This window comes from Aspergillus homomorphus (genome assembly GCF_003184865.1).
Source record: "Aspergillus homomorphus CBS 101889 unplaced genomic scaffold BO97scaffold_11, whole genome shotgun sequence".
NCBI lineage: Eukaryota > Fungi > Ascomycota > Eurotiomycetes > Eurotiales > Aspergillaceae > Aspergillus > Aspergillus homomorphus.
Window position 1 is genome coordinate 168336 of NW_020291897.1, and position 16867 is coordinate 185202.

The following is a 16867-nucleotide window of genomic DNA, read 5'->3' on the forward strand; positions in this document are numbered from 1 at the left end:
TTCTCCCCCGGAGCACTTAATTCTAATTTATATAAGATTGAGGTGGGCTGGCGGACACGGAGCTGCCTGATGCCCCAGGCCCCGTTGCTTATGAGATCGGGGAGAGTCGGTACGATATGTGAGGGGTGTGTTTATTTGTTGGCTTTTCCATATAATTCCTATGATAGATGCGCACACAATGCTAGAGGCTCCTGGTGTGCATACCGACGAGTTGGTGTGTTTAGTTAGAGACTCTGATGGCTTAGTAGATCATTAGTCCATACTTGAAAGGGACTGGAAACTAGTCTCAATTTCCGCAGGAGCCGGTTCGGCAGTGCTTGTTTCTATTCAAGAAAATGATCGAAACTCCTCCCAATTAGCCGGGAATATCTATACAAGACTACCTGCGTCTATGCATGATTCTGCACGAGCCGATCTAGAACCCAAGCTCAACCGCCACATTCCCAAGACGCACGACCAAAGTGAATGGACACTAATGCTGAGATTTGTGAGATCGGCTGGGCTCCGCGGAACTCCCCCCCTGCCGTGACCGGCCGGAGACCCTGTCCATCTCACCGTCACCCTCGCTGTCGCTGTCCATCTGGTCCAGCAATCGGTCGATTTCGTCCCCGGCTTGGGCTTCTAACCCGGTAAGTTCCTCGGCAGACTGACCCTGGGTACTGCCGCGATGTGAGGGCTGGCCCCATGGCACCCGCAGACTCGATTCCTGCGACCCGTTGCTGCTGCGAGGGACGTTCTGGGGTCGCTGGGAGTGTTGCGAGTTCGAGTGGTACCCCGTGTGCCCGGGGCTGGACATGAAAAGCAGCGTCTCGATCGCGTCTTGCTCCATTGTGCTATTTCGGGAGTGGCCCTGTTCGCTGCCCAGCCCGCCGTAGCGCGCGGAACTGGCTGAGTTGGATGCATGAAGCGGAGGGGTCCCTGGTACTAGGATTCTTTCGGAGTGTGTACTATTTGATTGAGACAGATCGAGCTCCTGGTGTGAATGATGTCTGCGGTGCGAAAAGGGTCGGTGGATGAACTCGTTTGGGTTCGGACGTCGACGTCGAGTGTGACTGCTTCCCCCCATCGGGATGATATCTACAGGCGGGGCGAGTCTAGGCCGCGTGGACCGATCCATAAGAGATTGATGATGGTGGTGGTGGTGGTGGTGGTGGTGTCTCGATGGTACCATGTGGGGGGATGCAGCTTCTGACCACGCCGCTGGAGACAAACGTGCAGAGCCGCTCGGATGATTGTACCCGGCCGTTGTATGCATGTCCGGCGATGACATTGTCGTACTGGCAGGCGAACTTACTCTTACTGCATGTTGGGCATCGGTCTGACCGGGGTAAGGAAGGTGCCCTGATCGCAGCAGATAGTCGATGCGGGCCGTCGGCGGGAGATCCTGGGCCTTCTGTATTTGTCGGCTCTTTTCGATCTTCGCGGCCGCATACGCAAGGCGAGTGCGCAGGTGCACCGACAACTGGGCTCATATCAGCACTGTGGGGGGTGGATCAATGGGAACAAAAGAGGCAAATTACCGCTGCGATTCGGCTTTCGCGTGAGAGTGACCCGATGCTTTTGGACCGGAGTCTCCCCATACCTCTTTCCGCCGTTTGCGAGAGCTCCGCAGGAACCCCGGCCACACGCTCCTTCCCCGCCGAGCCCTTGCCAGAAGGACTGCGTGATGCTGATAATGGTCTGGGAGTGGCCTGCTGCCCGGCGATCGCTTCTTCTATGCTCATCTGTCTACCTCCAGACTCAGTTTGAAACAAACTGGATGTCTTCGAATGCTGCGATCCGCTTGATGACTTCCCTTGTGAAGCGGGCGCATTGGAAGCGAATGATGAACGGTGGCTGTCATTATACAAGGGGAATTCCGGCGTCAACTCCGATGAAGATCGTACCAACATGGAGGATCGCTCCGGCGATGACGGTCCCCGCAAGGTATTCCTTTGCGATTCTGGATGATTGGCAGCTTTACTGAAACCTAAAGAACTCTCGTGTAGCACACCCCTTGCATCATGCCGAGAGTCAATCGGGCGCGACGGAGATTGTGTGGTGCGCACGTGTTGGCGCCTGTCCAAGCGAGGCGATCCGCTCATCTTGGGACCGGACTATAAGCGAGCGAAACTAGAGGAACTCGCGATTGGGGTTTCTTGTTTGGTATGGACGAAAAGGCGATTTACTTTCCAAAGCACACGGCGGGCAGACGACCCACCAAGCCCTCCCAGCCCCAAATGACGGCGAATTCCCGGAGTTTAAGAAGTACAGCAGTCCGCTGAAGTGGCCCACCGCATGAAACGATCTATGTCGGCGCCGTCGTCCAGATCGATGTCCGGATAATCTGGCGCGGGAATGTTTGCTGCCGACCCAATATCCACACTGGAATGATAAGTGTCCACCACGGGACGTACTCACAGTGGAGGGATGTACGGGTTCGTCTGCAGGGTGCAGATGATGCAAGGAGGGAACTGCTGTGGAATCTTCGGACGCAAAGTGAGACAGGCTATGCGGCAAGACGCAGTCTCGCTCCTCTCCACGCGAGCCTCAATCCGAACGCCAGGTCGAGTGGCGGAGGGAGGACGAGACGAGGGAAGTGAAGTGAAGGAAGGCCATAAGATGAAATTCCCGGCCTGCTAAGTAGATCAATTGACTGACAGGCCAACAATCTATCAAGCTTGTCCATGGGAAACAACGAGATTCCCTGTCGTGGGGACTCGAACTCCGCCGTCGCCAGGCGACGAGTCGGAGGACGACGCGTTCGCGGCGCGGTCACGTGGTGATAATGGATGTTGTGGCCTGCAGAATCAGGCATACACCATCCAGGCAGGATCCACTACAACAACAATAAACAATAGGAAAACGTCATGATCCAAAAGACATCCAAGTCAATCTATTTCTTCCTGGTATAGAGCAAGCATCAACCAAAGAACAAGTAACAATGATATATGTTCAACATGTCAAGAAGAAATAGAGTCCAATCAACAAATTCAACGCCTTCCATCCCATGCAGCGTGCACATAGATACACTTGGACATTATTCACAGAATAACTTTTTTTGAGACAAAAAACCTGTATATGACCCCAGAAGCAAGATGATAGGACAAACACCCACCTAGGTGCTTCACCTGCGCTTCTTGCCTCCTCCACCGCCTTCTCCGTCTTGGTTCTTCCGCTTCTTACCTTCGCGACGCCAGTAGTCGTCGCGCTCTCTCTTTTCCCGCTCGGCCTTCTTCTCCAGATTTTCAGCCACCTTGGCGCGGTAGACCTTGCGACGCTCCTCTTGCTTCGCCGCACGCTTGGCCTGCTTCTCGTTGCGCATGGTGTTGAGCTTCTGCATGAGGTCACGCGCCTTCTTCTCCTCGCCGCCAAGGACCACAGCCCGTTTCTGCATGTAGGTCTTGTCCTTGTTGTGCTTCATCTTGGTGATCTGGGACTTGAAGGGGAGATCGGTGGCTAGCTGCCGGGGCACCCGAAGAGGATTGAAGTGACGCTCGGGACGCTCGATCTTGTGGTACGCCGAGTTCTTTTCGAGGGGAGTAGGGATGCCCTTCTCCCGACGGACTTCACCGGTGAGACGCATGCCCTGCCAGCCACTGTCGGCCGCACCCTCTTCGGCCAGATCCAGCAAGTTGGTGACCGGGTTGTAGAAGCGGTGCGGCTTGATCGGATACCAGGCACGCAGGAAGACGATGTCACTCATGAGGATCTTGTCCTCGAAGGTGGCACGGAAGTATCCTTCCGGCTTGCTCAGTGCGCGCTTGATCTGACCACGGATGCCGGATACCGTACGGATCGAGGCGCCTTCGAACTTGGCAATCTCCAGGGACGAGTTGAACATGTCCTTGATGAAGGCCGTGTTCTTGAAGATCTTGTACGGAACACCAGTCAGCTTGAGCTTCTTGACGATCTCCGTGTGCTCGTCGACGTTCAACACCACACCAGTGGCGGCGATGCGGAACCCGGGCGCCTTGTTGGAGAAGGATTGGAGACAGCAGAAACCGGTGTTGGGCGCCACGAGGGGCCCGTAGAAGGTACCGGAGCAGTGCATGTGTTCCGGAGTGTACTTGAGCATGCGGTTACGCGTCCGACTGTCGGAGGTGCTGTAGATAGGCAGCGACTGGAAGCGACGCCAACCGAGGGAGAAGATGAGAGGGTCACCGCTCTTGAGGATCTTCTTGTGCCAACGGTGTCTCTTGATGCGGACCTGGACGTAGCCGAATCGGTCCTCGGTAGGTGCAAGTCCACCGACGATCACCGGATAACGGGGGTTGAACTTCGTAGCGAACTCGCAGGGCACCTTCTCGAGAACGATACGTGCGTATGTTCCGGCCTTGAAGCCTTCAGCTCTGGCTCGCGACGCCGGGTCGAGCATATCGAACTCGGCGCGGTTGATGTCGAGCTGCTTCTGTAGCTTGGCCTTCTGCATGTCGTACCACTCGTCCTCCCCGAACTCCTCATCACCTCCGCCGTCCTTTCGTGAATTGTCCTTGGAGTTTGCAAATCCTTCGCGGTCCTCTTCCTCGAAACGAAGTCGCAGCTCTTCCTTCTTCTTCGCATTGCGTTCACGCTCAGCGTCCAGATCCACGGGGCCCTCTTCTTTCTTGTTGTCATCCTCGCCACCCTCTTCGTCGTCAGAAAGACCGTTGAAGGCTTCTCCCGTCTCCAGGTCTTCAAATTCACCATCTCCTTCGTCGTCCGATTCGAACGCATCGTCAACATCCGAATCGTCGTCATCGTCCCCTCCGGACAACTTGGCTGTGACGAACCTGCTCCTTAGAGATTCAATAAGTTCTTCATCCTGCCACTTTTCTTCCAGCTTGGTGTAGTCAAACTCCGGGACGTGACGGTACTCCTCCTCCTCCTTCTGCTCAGCATTCGTCTTCTTGAAGAAGGTGTCTTCCTCTTCATCGCCTGCTTCCTGCTCCTCGTCCTCGTCGTCCTCGTTCTCGTCACGACCACTCCATCGTGGCATCACATCCTCGGGCGCAATAGAATCGTCATACAGCATACGAGACAAATCAGTGATGCGGAATGCCGGGCGCTTCGAGTGGAGTGCCTTCGCATTGGCAAGCATGTTCTCTTTCCATCGGCCGTTACCCTCATCGTCAGAGTCCTCATCCTCATCGCTTTCGAGAATCTGATCCTCCACCGACGAGATAGAGCCGAGATCAGAGTCGCTGTCGGCGAATTCTAGATCACCTTCGGTCTGGCGAACGTTGCCGTTTTGCCTCTCCTTGAAGCTGGCTTCGAAATCTGCGGGTGCAGAGGCATCAATCTCCTCATCCTCGCTGAGGTCTTCGTCCAGGTCATCCTCATCAATATCCTCGGCTTCATCCTCATTCTCTGCGCTCTCGAAACCTTCATCTTCTTCGCCGGCCACATCGGCATTGTTGTTTTCACCCTCCAGGAATCGAGCGTGACGCTTGTGTTTTCTTCCAGCAGCACCATCCTCGTCATCTGCTTTTGCAATGGCTTCGCCACCGCGGAAGAGGCGGACACCGCCGTCAGCCTCACCGAGAAGCTTGCGCTCACCCTGCAGGCCAACAACCAGTTGCTCGCCAAGGCCGCGCTCTTCATCATCGGACTCGTCTTCATTTCGCTCAAAATTCGAGGTCTTGACATCAATGTAAACGGCATCCTTGTCCACCAAAACACCACCAACATCAGACATGGGCGCGAAAAGCAGTTTCTGCTTGTCTCCTAATCGGCGCCTGTTCGACTTTCCAGTAGCTTTTGCTGTTTGCTGCTCAATGAACGGGGTCGGGCACGGGTCCGGCAGGGACTCGATACCGGAGACCGTCAAATCGCCAACACCTGGGACATGTACACGCGCACCCTGGGCCGAAAAATTGGTACCACGCAGGTAACCGTAAAGGGCTATCGTTCTGTCGCACTTCGGGTCTTCCTCAATCTGGGTGGGTGGCGTGATATCCAAGAACCGATCTGCGAGGGCGTACGGGTGGGAGTTACGCCATACGAGGGGTCTGGGGTTTTTCATGACGGACAGGAAGCGGGAAAGATTGTGAACCTCGCGATCAGGATAGCGACCGTTGACGACTCCGGACAAGTAGAACAGTTTGGCGCCGTTGTAGAGTTCGCTCCAGAAACGGTGCTTGAGGCGCTTCTTGGCGGCCTGCAGCGTGCTCTGCTTCTTGAAGAGATCGAGATGGGTGAGGATACCGAAAACGTTTCCGGGCATACCGTGGGAGCCAAGGACGTTCAAGAACTCCATCGTCTCCATCTCGAATCCGTAGTTCCCGTCAATCATCAACAGCACAATATCGGCGATCTTGGCGACATCGATCATGCTGGCGAGGGAGTCGGAGGGGGATTCGAGGAATGTAAGACGGCGTTTCTTGGAGGTCACCACGGTCAACGGGCCTTTCGGTGTGCTGAGAGTTTGTTTTGTGTATCGGCGAATCAGGGACTTGATGAGAGTCGTTTTGCCCACCTAGTTAAAACCCAAGTTAGTCAGACCTTTCTTGGTTCATGCCTCAGATCCCAACATGACACTTACTCCAGGCGGTCCGACGACGGCGACGATGAGAGGAGGCGCCTCCTCGGGCAGGCGATCAACGAGGGGCACATGGAGTCTTTTCTCTTTGATCTAAGTAGTGGGTAGCAGGTTAGTGGCGACGTCAAAACTCGTATCGTTGCGGAGGGTGGTAGCGCATACATCGTGCGATCTTGCGCCGGCCTTGTTCAACTTTCCAGGATTCGAGAAAGCAAAAGCTTTCGGATTAGGACCTGCAGCCAGCAAACAGTCTCGTTAGTACATTGGTCGCCACGATAGCGTCGAAGCAATATTGAGGAAGCCGATAACTTCATCTCGGCCATGCGCAGAGATCCATACATACCATCATACTTTTTCTTCTCCTTCGCGGGCCGATGCGCCCTGTGTGATTGTTGCTCCATTGTGGGAAAAGTAAGAGGTCCCGGAGACCTCTAAAATAAATCCTTTCCCCGCTTGCTTTGAGACTGTAACAGCAAGGTTGAGCGCAAATCTGCAGACTGCTCCGAATGTCTAGAAGCTTGGCCCCAAAATTATTATTCCCATTTTCTTTTGCCGGAGAAAGCTTTTCTCCGGGGCCGGGATCTTTCCCGCCCTGGGCCATTGAGCCAGGCATCCATCAGGCCAGCAAAGTAGTGACTAATTGATTATCGTTCTTATCGGACGGCCCGGGGCAAGATCCGATAAGGGTTGAACCCCCGCCATATCGGCCCGGTTCTTGCCAGGCGGTCGTCGCCATAACCAGATGGGGTCACGACCGTGAGATATGAGCGGGGTAGTACGGGGTCGAATATGATGGGAGAAATGCGATTATCGGCGAGGAGTAGTCCAAGGAGCCATGGATAAAAGGCACCGGTCTTCTTTTGCGAAGTTGCCCTCTACTATCACTATTTTCCACTCCTGAGACTTTACTTCCATCTTCCAGAACTATAGTACAGACTCAAGTAAATCCCCAGAACGAGGAAAACAGAAAATGGCTTCTGCTCGTCGGCCTCCACCCGCATACACGGCTCCCCCAGATTCAGGGGTTTATGCAATTTCGCAAGTTTATAGATCCATCTCCGAGACAGCAGCCGACCCTTCCCAGCGCGTCCTGGAGTCATCGTTCACGATCCGGCCATGCTCCGGCCAAGCCTGGGTCGTCCCGGCCGGCCACATCTGTCGTCTCACCACACCAAAGGGACCCCAAGTGGGTGACCTGAACATCTGGAACGCAAACAACCCTCGTGAGCGTCTGTGGGCCGCACGTACCCGTCAGATCCACGCCTCGCACGTGTCCGTCGGCGACCGTCTCTGGTCCAACCTGCCGTACCTGCGTCCTCTGGTGTCAATTACCGGCGACTCCCTTGCTGGCGGACAGCTCCATGAGGTCCTGGACGAAGATGGCAAGAAGAAGGAAGGGAAGGGCTTCGGAACAACGCAGTTTGGCGGACGCGTCCACGACCTCCTGGGCACCCGCTGCGATCCCTACGTCAACCTCGTGATGGGCGGGGAGAGCTTCGACTTCCACTGTCATTCGAACCTCACTCGCGCGGTGGTGCCGTATGGACTGAATGAGCTCGATGTTCATGATGTGCTCAACGTGTTCCAGGTGACGGGGCTGGATGAGGACGGCAAATATTTCATGGAGACCTCGCCCGCCAAGCCGGGAGAGTACTTTGAGTTCTTCGCGGAGGTTGATGTTCTGTGCGCGCTTTCGGCGTGTCCGGGGGGTAAGTGACAGTCTTGAAGGGAACGAGAATTGGGATTTGTTCACTGCTAATGCGGCCTATAGGTGACTTGTCGGAATGGGGCTGGGAGGAGAAGGCGGATATGGGAGCCACCACTCGTCCTCTCGGGGTGGAAGTGTACAGAATGGCTGATTCCACTGCGTTGGATGGATGGAAACCACCCCAGTGTCCGAAATATCTGGGTGCACATGGCATGAAGATGCCACAGAGAGAGGATGACGGAACCGGGTATGTTGGGCTGTGATTGGGGAGAAAATCTCGCAACATAGATTATTGCCCTGTATGTTTAGAGTGTGACTTTTGCACTTCTCACATATATCATAGAAAAACTAATATATACTGTTATGAACCCATGGTGCAGAATACATCCGATATGGGATAGCCCGAGAGTTGCCAAGTGACTGTTGAGCAGATGTGGCCAGGACGGAAAGTCCAACCCACGTAAATGATCTATTCCTCAGACACGGTTCATTCTTATCGATATCCCTGCACAATTCTACTTTGACCCTGGGCTTGCCTACCGAGTAGGGTGAGGTGCTTGACTTCATGTGCTAGGATGCTTGTTCGGCTTATCGCGCGGGGGGAAACTGCCATTGGTGTCAACAAATCCTCCACCGGGAGTGTCGAGACAGTCGCTGGTCATGAAAAAAAGCCTCGTACATGCGAGCTCGTTCGACTAACCTCCTTATCTTCTCTTTATATCTTCGATAAGAGCTTCGAAGATAAGAATACAAAAACTTGAGTAATTGCAGTTGGTAGAAATATGGCATCGCGACAGATCTGCCCGCGCGACGAGATAGCCTGGGACCATAGGTTCGTTAAGCCAGCCGACGATGAGGCTTACATGATACAAATATCAGGAGCCCTGCCATAAGCTCGACCGTGTTCGATTTTCAGCTAGTGCAACTACCTCGAAGCTGGCTTTCGAACATCGGCTGAATGAGCTTTTGCGAATGTTCTCTGATCTCTAACATTCTCGAGCGGGTTCCGTGCTGCCAAGATCCCACTTTACCGATATGGACTCAGATATCGAGGTTGAGAAAGTGCCTTCTGCAGGCGACAAATCTTACGAGTCTCAAGAGCCAGACGATTCAATCTGCAATGTTTGTCCCTGGTACAGTTGTCTGAACCAGTCTAAGAAGAGACTGAGTACGGCCGAGGAAGAGGATGGCGACCCCGGTCTTCGCAAACCTGGCGATTATAAGCAGAAGCAGGTATTGTTGATGCCCTTTAGGGTATTGAGGCCAGTTAGAGCTGACTCGACCAGGTGTTCAAAGGCAAGATGCTTCTATGGCTTGCGTATCAGTCCATCGGTGTGATTTATGGCGACATCGGAACCAGCCCTCTTTACGTCTACTCGTCGACGTTCAGTGCACCACCTGCTCGAGACGATCTTATCGGCGTTCTCTCCATCATCATTTGGTCCTTGACTTTGATGGTGACTGTCAAATACATCTTCAACGTTACTCCATGCTGACAACGATGGCGAGGGGGTTACTTTCAGCACATACTCACTACTAAGTCGCTATGTACGTCCTTCCATTTGAGAGACTATAGGCGGTGGACTAACAATCATGGCATCAGATGAATATCACTCATCGCGAGGGCAGACTAGCAGCATCGCCCGATATGCCGACCCATTGAATAAGCTTGATCAAGCATGTGCGCATAATATACTTTATATCACCGGCAAGGAACAAATGAGGGTCAAGAAAGGCACCAACTGGTTCCGTGGGATAGCGTTGTGGATATTCCTATGGAGACGGGACAACACCAGGGCTAAGATTGCATCCTTGAGGCTTGAGGCTGAAAGGGTAATTGAGGTTGGGTTTCTGAAGGGTATATGAGGCTGTGCCCTGGAGCCCAGTGGTGGAGCACGTACCCGACTGAGCATTTTTGAATATAAATGTAAAAAGATCACGAATAGCGAGTAATATCTGATGAGGCAATAGTCTTCTGCCAGACGTATTGATTATATTTCAGACAATGACAGTCCAAATTCTCTGTTGGAACAAGTTTCTCTGTCGGCCCGGCGTCCTCATCGTCACCGTGCATGACAGCCGAATAAGATTGTTGATCATCGCAAACGAACCCAATCGGGACAAGACAAGAAGAAGAAGAAACGAGGGGCAATCAACCAGGCCTCCACGTGACACCCCTCTCAAATAGCGTCATCGCACATGCGTCATGGCTGGCGGTGGGGGATAAACAGCCGTCTTATTGAGATGTGACTTTACGCCGCTCTGTCTATGGTCAGAATAAATAACCCTTGGCAATTCAAAGTCAGCCAAGTGACACATATCTGGTCAATCCTGGCGCAAGTGGTAAGAAAGGGAAAGATTGAAAATTGATCTTTGAGACAGCCACCAGTAGAATGAGTAGATTGTGGCTGTAACCACCACTCCTTATCAGCCGTGCGGGCGACTCACCCCCGCAGAAAGGTTGCCTTTTTGGCCCAACGCAACAGGAGCACTCAAGAGTATAAATCCTTCGCTCGTCCCACCCCCGGGCAACCTCTTCCCTTCTCCTACAACCACATTCCACAATCCACGCACATATACACACACACTTTCGCACCTTTTCAGCCATCATTCTCGTCACCAGATCTCTACGGCTCTCTGCCTTTCATCACACCGCAACCAGAATGCCTCTCTACAACGTTCGTTGCGCCCCACTCCAGCCCCATTCTACCCTTCGCTGATCCCCCTCCGGATACTAACCATTGTTTCAGGTCACCCTGAAGAAGGACTCTCCTCCCGAGGAGTTGGATAAGTGAGTTAATCCGTCCCTATCGCTGGTTCACCCATCAAAGAAGACTGACACATCTTGTTTTTCTCACCAGGGCCAAGCAGCAGGCCACCGAGAAGGGCGGTACCATCAAGCACGAGTACACTCTCATCAAGGGTTTCACGTAAGGCAGCCACCCTCCCCACTGCCTACCGAAAACATTCCACCACCAACCGCACTTCCAATACCCAAGAATCAGACTGGCTAACTAGTGCCTAGTGTCGAGTACCCGGAGGGTAACGTTGCCGCTCTCGACTTCAACGAGCACCTGCACGTCGAAGAGGACGGTGAGGTGCGCACTCAATCCTAGAGAGTCCCACGCTATTCCTTCCCTGGACTCATGAACACAAACGAGAAACATGGAGGGGGAATACTTGACGGTCGCGAGTCATGTACGAGTTACGAATCATCTTAGTTACTGTATAGCAGGAGACCAGCATCGTCGGCGTGAGGACCGGTTCCGCTGTGCGGTGACTCTGGACTGAGCGTGATATTTGCCTCTTGTGTCTGTTTTATAGTCAATGGTAACATACATCTGTTTTACCTATTCTCATCTTTGTGTATCTATTATATAGTATCTCCATTTGTCATTCGGATCTACCCGATGTCTGGCCCGCTCTTAACACGAGCGTCAGGGCGATGGATGCACCGGGTGACTTCACTCAGGGCGCGTGACCAGGAGAAACAGGATTGTAACTTGTAGTAGCTTTGCAGTGACAGTGATAAGCAGTGCTTTTTGCAACAGTCGGGGAGATAAGAGACTGTTGTCGGTTACTTGCGGAGTAAGGGTAGCTGGCTCAGCTGCGATGGAGCACCTCCTAAAAGGGACGTACACTTAACCATCTCCCTCTGGCAACTGGCGAGTCTCGGGCCCCCCGCCGATGTCCCTCGGTTTGATTCGGAGGCTCTTACCGCCTTCCGGCAGAATCGGATCTCACTCCCTTGGCCAGGCGGCAGTGAGGTCATTGATAACCTCCGCGAGTTGATGTCGAAGGATGGCTAGAATCCGAGATGGCATTATCACGGGCTTTGCGGACGTTGTCTGCGGGTGCCAGACTCTACTCTACAAGCTTACGCTCCCTCCCTAAGACATGCTCTTTGCGGCCGTCATTTCACCGACCCGTCTCCACATCACAACACCCCTTCGCTTATGGGGCTAACGATGAAGTCGCCCGTCTTGCAGCCAGCCGTCGACGACCCTTGACTCTGGCAGACCTGCTCAAGTGAGCTCTTCACCTCTTGTAATACACAATCGCTGTGAAATCGCTCACTAACCATGCTGCTTGCAGGCACGGAAGACCGCCGCTATCAAAAGATACCCTGCTTGCCTCGGCCAACTTCACGCTATCCCTACTCCCAGCACGACTCGCATCACGGATCGAAGCCCTCCGCAACCTCCCATTCATCGTTGTGTCGAACCCCCATGTCACGCAGATCTACAACAATTACCTACACTCCTTATCAACGCTCCTCCCGTACCAACAGCGACAGGTCACCACCCTCGAAGAGGAGAACCAGTTTGCCGAAGTGCTCGCCGACCTCGTGCACACGCACACCAACACGATCCCGATCCTCGCGCGCGGCTTCCTCGAATGCAGACGCTACATCGACCCTGCCGAAGTCACGCGCTTCCTAGACACGCACCTCCGCGCGCGCATCGGCACGCGCCTCATCGCCGAGCAACACCTGGCACTACATTTCGCCTCTCAGCCGGTCCGCGACAACACCAGCCCGGGAAATGACAAACACCAGCCAGCAGCCGCAGCAGCAGGAGGAGGAGGCAAGAACGCCCCGCCGTCCAACTACATCGGGGTAATCGACACGGCGCTACAGCCCGCGCGCATCGTCAAGCTATGCGAGGACTTCGTCGGCGAGATCTGCGAGCTGAAGTACGGCGTGCGGCCGCGGCTGGTGATCGGCGGACAGCCGGACGCCTCGTTCGCGCACGTCCCCGTGCACGTCGAATACATCCTCACGGAGCTGCTGAAGAATGCTTTCCGCGCGACCGTCGAGTCCGGAAACGGCCACGAGCCCATCGAGGTCACCATCGCCGCTGCGCCAGACGTGCCCACCTCCCACCACGACCATCACCACCACCACCATAATCACGACCATTTCCCCCAGACCAATCCTATCACCAGCACAACCAACAACAAGAACTGGCCAAACCAACAAGACCAAAACCACCGCCCCCCACCCTCCAACACCGACACCGACATCGGCATCCACATGGACACGGATCACACCAACACAGTAGCCGGCACCGCCGACGCCAACGAGTCCCTGAAATTCTGGCCCACCACCCCAGCCGCGCAATGCATCACGATCCGCATCCGCGACCGCGGCGGCGGCATCCCGCCCGAAGTGCTGCCCAACATCTGGTCCTACAGCTTCACGACCTTCTCGGAGTACGATAACGGCGGCTCCGAAACCGAGGGCATGGAGGCGCTGAACACCATCGCGTCCAGTGGCGGCGGCGGCGGGCATCTCAGCAGTATTGCTGGGTTGGGGTACGGATTGCCGTTGAGTCGCGCGTATGCGGAGTATTTTGGGGGTAGTATTGCGATCCAGAGTCTCTGGGGGTGGGGGACGGATGTGTATTTGACGTTGCAGGGGGTTGGGAATGTTAAGTGATTTTTTTTGGAGGTATGCTTTGGGGCAGAAGGGGTGAAGGGGTTATAATGCCACTTCAAATGGAGGTTGGTTGGTTTGATGGTTCCTGCGCATCGGGGGTTTAGGGAGAGCTAAGTTGGAGGTAGTGCTATTTGCTTGGGGCCGGGCACTGGACTGGGCTCAATCTGTCTTGGAGGCTGCCGTCGGTTTCGTTTCGAGTCTCCGTCCTTGGCCTAAGATAATGCTTATAGCACTATTTGGACCTTTTCTGGTTCCTGTTTCTGGAGACTCGGCGTTGCGTCCACGAATCTAGTAGAGGTCACGGTGTATACCTTACGGTCTCAGGGCTGAATAGGTAGTACGGTGAGCCTCAGACACAGGGTCCAATCCTCGAGGGGCAGCCGGCCTAGCTGAAATCCAGGTTTGATGCAACCATGTAAGAGAAGGAAAGACAAGCCCAACTTGGAACCTTTATGAGACTTCGGAAGAATCTCATACACAAGTGCAGCATCTACTGTCCACGTCAATTATACTACCAACATCTCAAAAATCAGATATATACAACACAGCTGAACTCCCAAGATTAGAAGTTCAATATATATAACAAGAAAAAAGGATCGTAACGTAAGCTACCACCACTCAAACGGGATCTAAAACCCTCCGGCACCGCGCACTCGCTGCACGGCGCCAACCACACCCTTCGCCCAACTGAACCGACCAGGATCGGTGCCGATGGACCCCTCCGGGATCTGGTTGGTGGTGGGATCATGCCAGCAGCCGTCTGCGGGGCTGACAGCACCGTAGAGAGCCGTGTTCTGGTTGCGGTCGATAGCCTCCCGCCATGCCCGGCAGACGATCGGAGATTCGAGGAGGAGGTTGACTTCTTGGCTGTGGTAGAAGGATTGGGTGTCGAGGTTGCCGTTACCTGATGGATGGCATCTTGTGAGTCGACCATGGCCTAAATGAGCGCGGAGATGTGCAACGAACCTTGAATAGCCACCTTCTCGTCGATGATCATGAGCTTGATGTGGCAGCTGCGGCGCTTGAATTTGTTGTGGATGGGTTTCGTCTGGTCCTTCGCGACGTAGTTGTAGATTCGGAGGCGGGAGCGGAGTTCATCCGTCTCCAGCGCTTTGTACATCCGATGCGCGATCATCTCGTTCGTACCATTCTGGAAAGGGAGGAGCTCGCCGGCGTCGTTGTAGCCCAGGCATAAGTATGCCGTGACTGTTACGCCGCGGGTTTTGATGGCCTCCAGCAGGGCCTGCACGATGGGCTCGGCGTTCATATTTGGGGTTTGGATGAAGATTGATTCCTGAGCGTTGCTGATGGCGGCAAGGAAGCTGCTGTTCTGGGGAGTATGAACGCTCGTGTGGTTCGGTGCTATTGTTCGTCTGGTCAGCGGCACAGCTATTGCTAATAGCATGGAGCCCAAACTTACCTCCCCAAGGTTCACGGTTAACTACGGCCATCGGGAAAGGATCATGGGGCGGAAGAACGATATAAGGCTGCATCTGGAGTTCTTGGTCCCGTTCTGAAGCGTCGCCTGTTGTGCTGGGCTGGATGGTGGTGTCTGGATCGTGGTCAGTGATAGGCGCCAAAAGCAGCGCGGGGTAAACCTACTGAGACGACGGGTTACAGCTGCGGTTTTGTTTTCTCCCTCTCGGGGCTCGAGTAGCCCGTTCATACGCTCCGCCTCATGCTTCAGATTCGTATCATAATGGGACTCTTGTGTGGTGAGCTCAGGAAGGGGGCCGGGCGCCGGTGCTGCATGGTCCAGCTCCACGGTCGACTGGCAGGGGATCGCAGCACCCGTGGCCGGCGAGGCGAGCATGGGGAGAGTAGGCTCGAGGGGGCGGCCCCACGAGATCAATGCCGTATCGTACAGACCGTCGACGATGGGCCCCTCGACGTGGATCATCATTTCCAGGTTGTCGTTGTCCTGCACGTTACTGCTCTGTAGCAGCGCCAGGCGACGATCCACGACCATAAATTTGGCATGGAAGGTGCCAAAGACTGGTCGGTGGTAATTGATGACCTGCAGGTCGATATTGGGGATCTCCTCAGACGAGGGAAGTTTCACTTTCCCTCCGCTGTACTTCTTCTCCGGCACCGGCAGATGATTCTCGAACAGCTGCTGCGGGTCACCGCGATCGTACACCATCTTCACTATCACCTTCTCCCCGCGCTCCCCGGCCCTCTTGGAGAGCTCGCGAAACGCATTGGTGATCAGTGTGGATGCGTCGGAGTGGATCCAGAAGTTGGTTGCCAGGAAGACCTCCTTCTCGGCGCGGACGATGCAATTCGCCATGTGTCGACACAGATCCGGCAAGGGAGCGATGATGGTCAAGGGGACCACTCCATGGCTTCCCATCAACGGCGGGGAGACGACGCCCGCCATCGGGTTCTTGTCGAGCGCACAGAGAGCATCATGGTAGATCTGGAGCCACAATCGTCAGCGCTCGTTTCCCACTTTCTCGAACTGTTTCATTTTCCGTCATGCAAACTGTCAGTAGTACCTTGAGGAACAACTCGCTGGGCCGGGAATTTCCCCAGTTCCCGCACTCAGCCACCCTCTGCAATTCATCTGCATCTGTCACCGACTCCTTCGAGTCAGAATGCTGTTTGGATTTGTGGTCGTGATAAAGGCGGCGAAAGACCTTTGGGGGGGACTGGGATGGATCGCGCAGCAGCTCGGAGGTGACAGTCTCCTCTTCACGACAGAGCCGGTAGACACTGTCCGGTAGCATGGTGGTACGAAATTGATTGGGACTTGACGGTTGACGGACAAACCAGAAAACGGCGGAACTCAAACATATGGAGAAAAGGGCCCCGGATAGTTTAATATAGAGTGGTAAAGTGGATGTGGATGTGGATGAAAACCCCTCGTCCGGTCGCAAAAGCGCCGCCATTATTTTTTAATCTCCGAAGAACCGGGAATTTGTGACGTAGTGGGAGTCGGAAGTCTGAGAAGAATTGTGATGCCTACTAGTATGCGGCGCCTCAGCTACTATAGTTCAGTTTTGAATGGTAGACCAAGACCGATTAAAGTGCCTCCTGGGATGTAATTTAGCCAGGTAATGCAGCCGCTATGTTTGGCAAATAGCCGTGTGATTCATCCGTTCTTTTCTGCATGGTAGATGGGTTGATGCAACAGGAAATGTCATAACGCTGGAATGACGAAAAAGTGAGCCTTGTTGGGCTGAGGGAGAATCACCACGTCATCGGCCCTAGTCGCAGA

The 16867-nt window shown here is 54.3% G+C and overlaps 6 protein-coding genes across 6 annotated transcripts; 3 read left to right on the top strand and 3 right to left on the bottom strand.

The window, feature by feature from the left end:
- Positions 1–472: 472 nt before the first annotated feature.
- Positions 473–1580, bottom strand: BO97DRAFT_341958 (uncharacterized protein; the record flags this gene model as incomplete). Its single annotated transcript, XM_025691651.1, has 2 exons — positions 473–1462; positions 1521–1580. 2 exons carry the CDS (start codon positions 1578–1580, stop codon positions 473–475), a joined length of 1050 nt encoding a protein of 349 aa, XP_025552932.1.
- A 1327-nt stretch (positions 1581–2907) lies between these two features.
- Positions 2908–6988, bottom strand: BO97DRAFT_442097 (GTPase BMS1). The gene is made up of 4 exons (XM_025698227.1): positions 6843–6988; positions 6662–6732; positions 6503–6592; positions 2908–6436 (listed from the first exon to the last, which is right to left on the bottom strand). Exons 1-4 carry the CDS (start codon positions 6898–6900, stop codon positions 3107–3109), a joined length of 3549 nt encoding a protein of 1182 aa, XP_025552933.1. The 5' UTR covers positions 6901–6988; the 3' UTR covers positions 2908–3106.
- Positions 6989–7277: 289 nt separating this feature from the next.
- BO97DRAFT_387694 (urea carboxylase-associated family protein) lies at positions 7278–8470 on the top strand (the record flags this gene model as incomplete). The annotated part of the gene is made up of 2 exons (XM_025693606.1): positions 7278–8208; positions 8271–8470. The coding sequence occupies exons 1-2, from the start codon at positions 7470–7472 to the stop codon at positions 8468–8470; spliced, it is 939 nt and encodes a 312-aa protein (XP_025552934.1). The 5' UTR covers positions 7278–7469.
- A 2304-nt stretch (positions 8471–10774) lies between these two features.
- Positions 10775–11682, top strand: BO97DRAFT_404584 (uncharacterized protein). Its single transcript, XM_025694991.1, has 4 exons — positions 10775–10885; positions 10958–10998; positions 11069–11137; positions 11233–11682. Exons 1-4 carry the CDS (start codon positions 10871–10873, stop codon positions 11321–11323), a joined length of 216 nt encoding a protein of 71 aa, XP_025552935.1. The 5' UTR covers positions 10775–10870; the 3' UTR covers positions 11324–11682.
- Positions 11683–12024: 342 nt separating this feature from the next.
- On the top strand, positions 12025–13647 carry BO97DRAFT_423160 (alpha-ketoacid dehydrogenase kinase family protein; the record flags this gene model as incomplete). The annotated part of the gene is made up of 2 exons (XM_025696858.1): positions 12025–12236; positions 12303–13647. 2 exons carry the CDS (start codon positions 12025–12027, stop codon positions 13645–13647), a joined length of 1557 nt encoding a protein of 518 aa, XP_025552936.1.
- A 490-nt stretch (positions 13648–14137) lies between these two features.
- Positions 14138–16771, bottom strand: BO97DRAFT_442101 (IQ calmodulin-binding motif protein). Its single transcript, XM_025698228.1, has 5 exons — positions 16146–16771; positions 15250–16066; positions 15068–15199; positions 14614–15009; positions 14138–14551 (listed from the first exon to the last, which is right to left on the bottom strand). Exons 1-5 carry the CDS (start codon positions 16536–16538, stop codon positions 14277–14279), a joined length of 2013 nt encoding a protein of 670 aa, XP_025552937.1. The 5' UTR covers positions 16539–16771; the 3' UTR covers positions 14138–14276.
- Positions 16772–16867: the final 96 nt, after the last annotated feature.

Bases quoted from the DNA above. Each gene is read 5' to 3' on its own strand.
- BO97DRAFT_404584 (XM_025694991.1), top strand. The intron at 10,999-11,068 runs GTGAGTTAATCC...TTTTCTCACCAG, and splicing joins CCTCCCGAGGAGTTGGATAA to GGCCAAGCAGCAGGCCACCG. The intron at 11,138-11,232 runs GTAAGGCAGCCA...ACTAGTGCCTAG, and splicing joins ACTCTCATCAAGGGTTTCAC to TGTCGAGTACCCGGAGGGTA.
- BO97DRAFT_442097 (XM_025698227.1), bottom strand. From the start codon at position 6,900: ATGGAGCAACAATCACACAGGGCGCATCGGCCCGCGAAGGAGAAGAAA. The intron at 6,593-6,661 runs GTATGCGCTACC...CCCACTACTTAG, and splicing joins CCGGCGCAAGATCGCACGAT to ATCAAAGAGAAAAGACTCCA. The intron at 6,437-6,502 runs GTAAGTGTCATG...GGTTTTAACTAG, and splicing joins CCGTCGTCGGACCGCCTGGA to GTGGGCAAAACGACTCTCAT.
- BO97DRAFT_442101 (XM_025698228.1), bottom strand. From the start codon at position 16,538: ATGGCGGCGCTTTTGCGACCGGACGAGGGGTTTTCATCCACATCCACA. The intron at 15,010-15,067 runs GTAAGTTTGGGC...GACGAACAATAG, and splicing joins TAACCGTGAACCTTGGGGAG to CACCGAACCACACGAGCGTT. The intron at 14,552-14,613 runs GTTCGTTGCACA...GCCATCCATCAG, and splicing joins CGAGAAGGTGGCTATTCAAG to GTAACGGCAACCTCGACACC.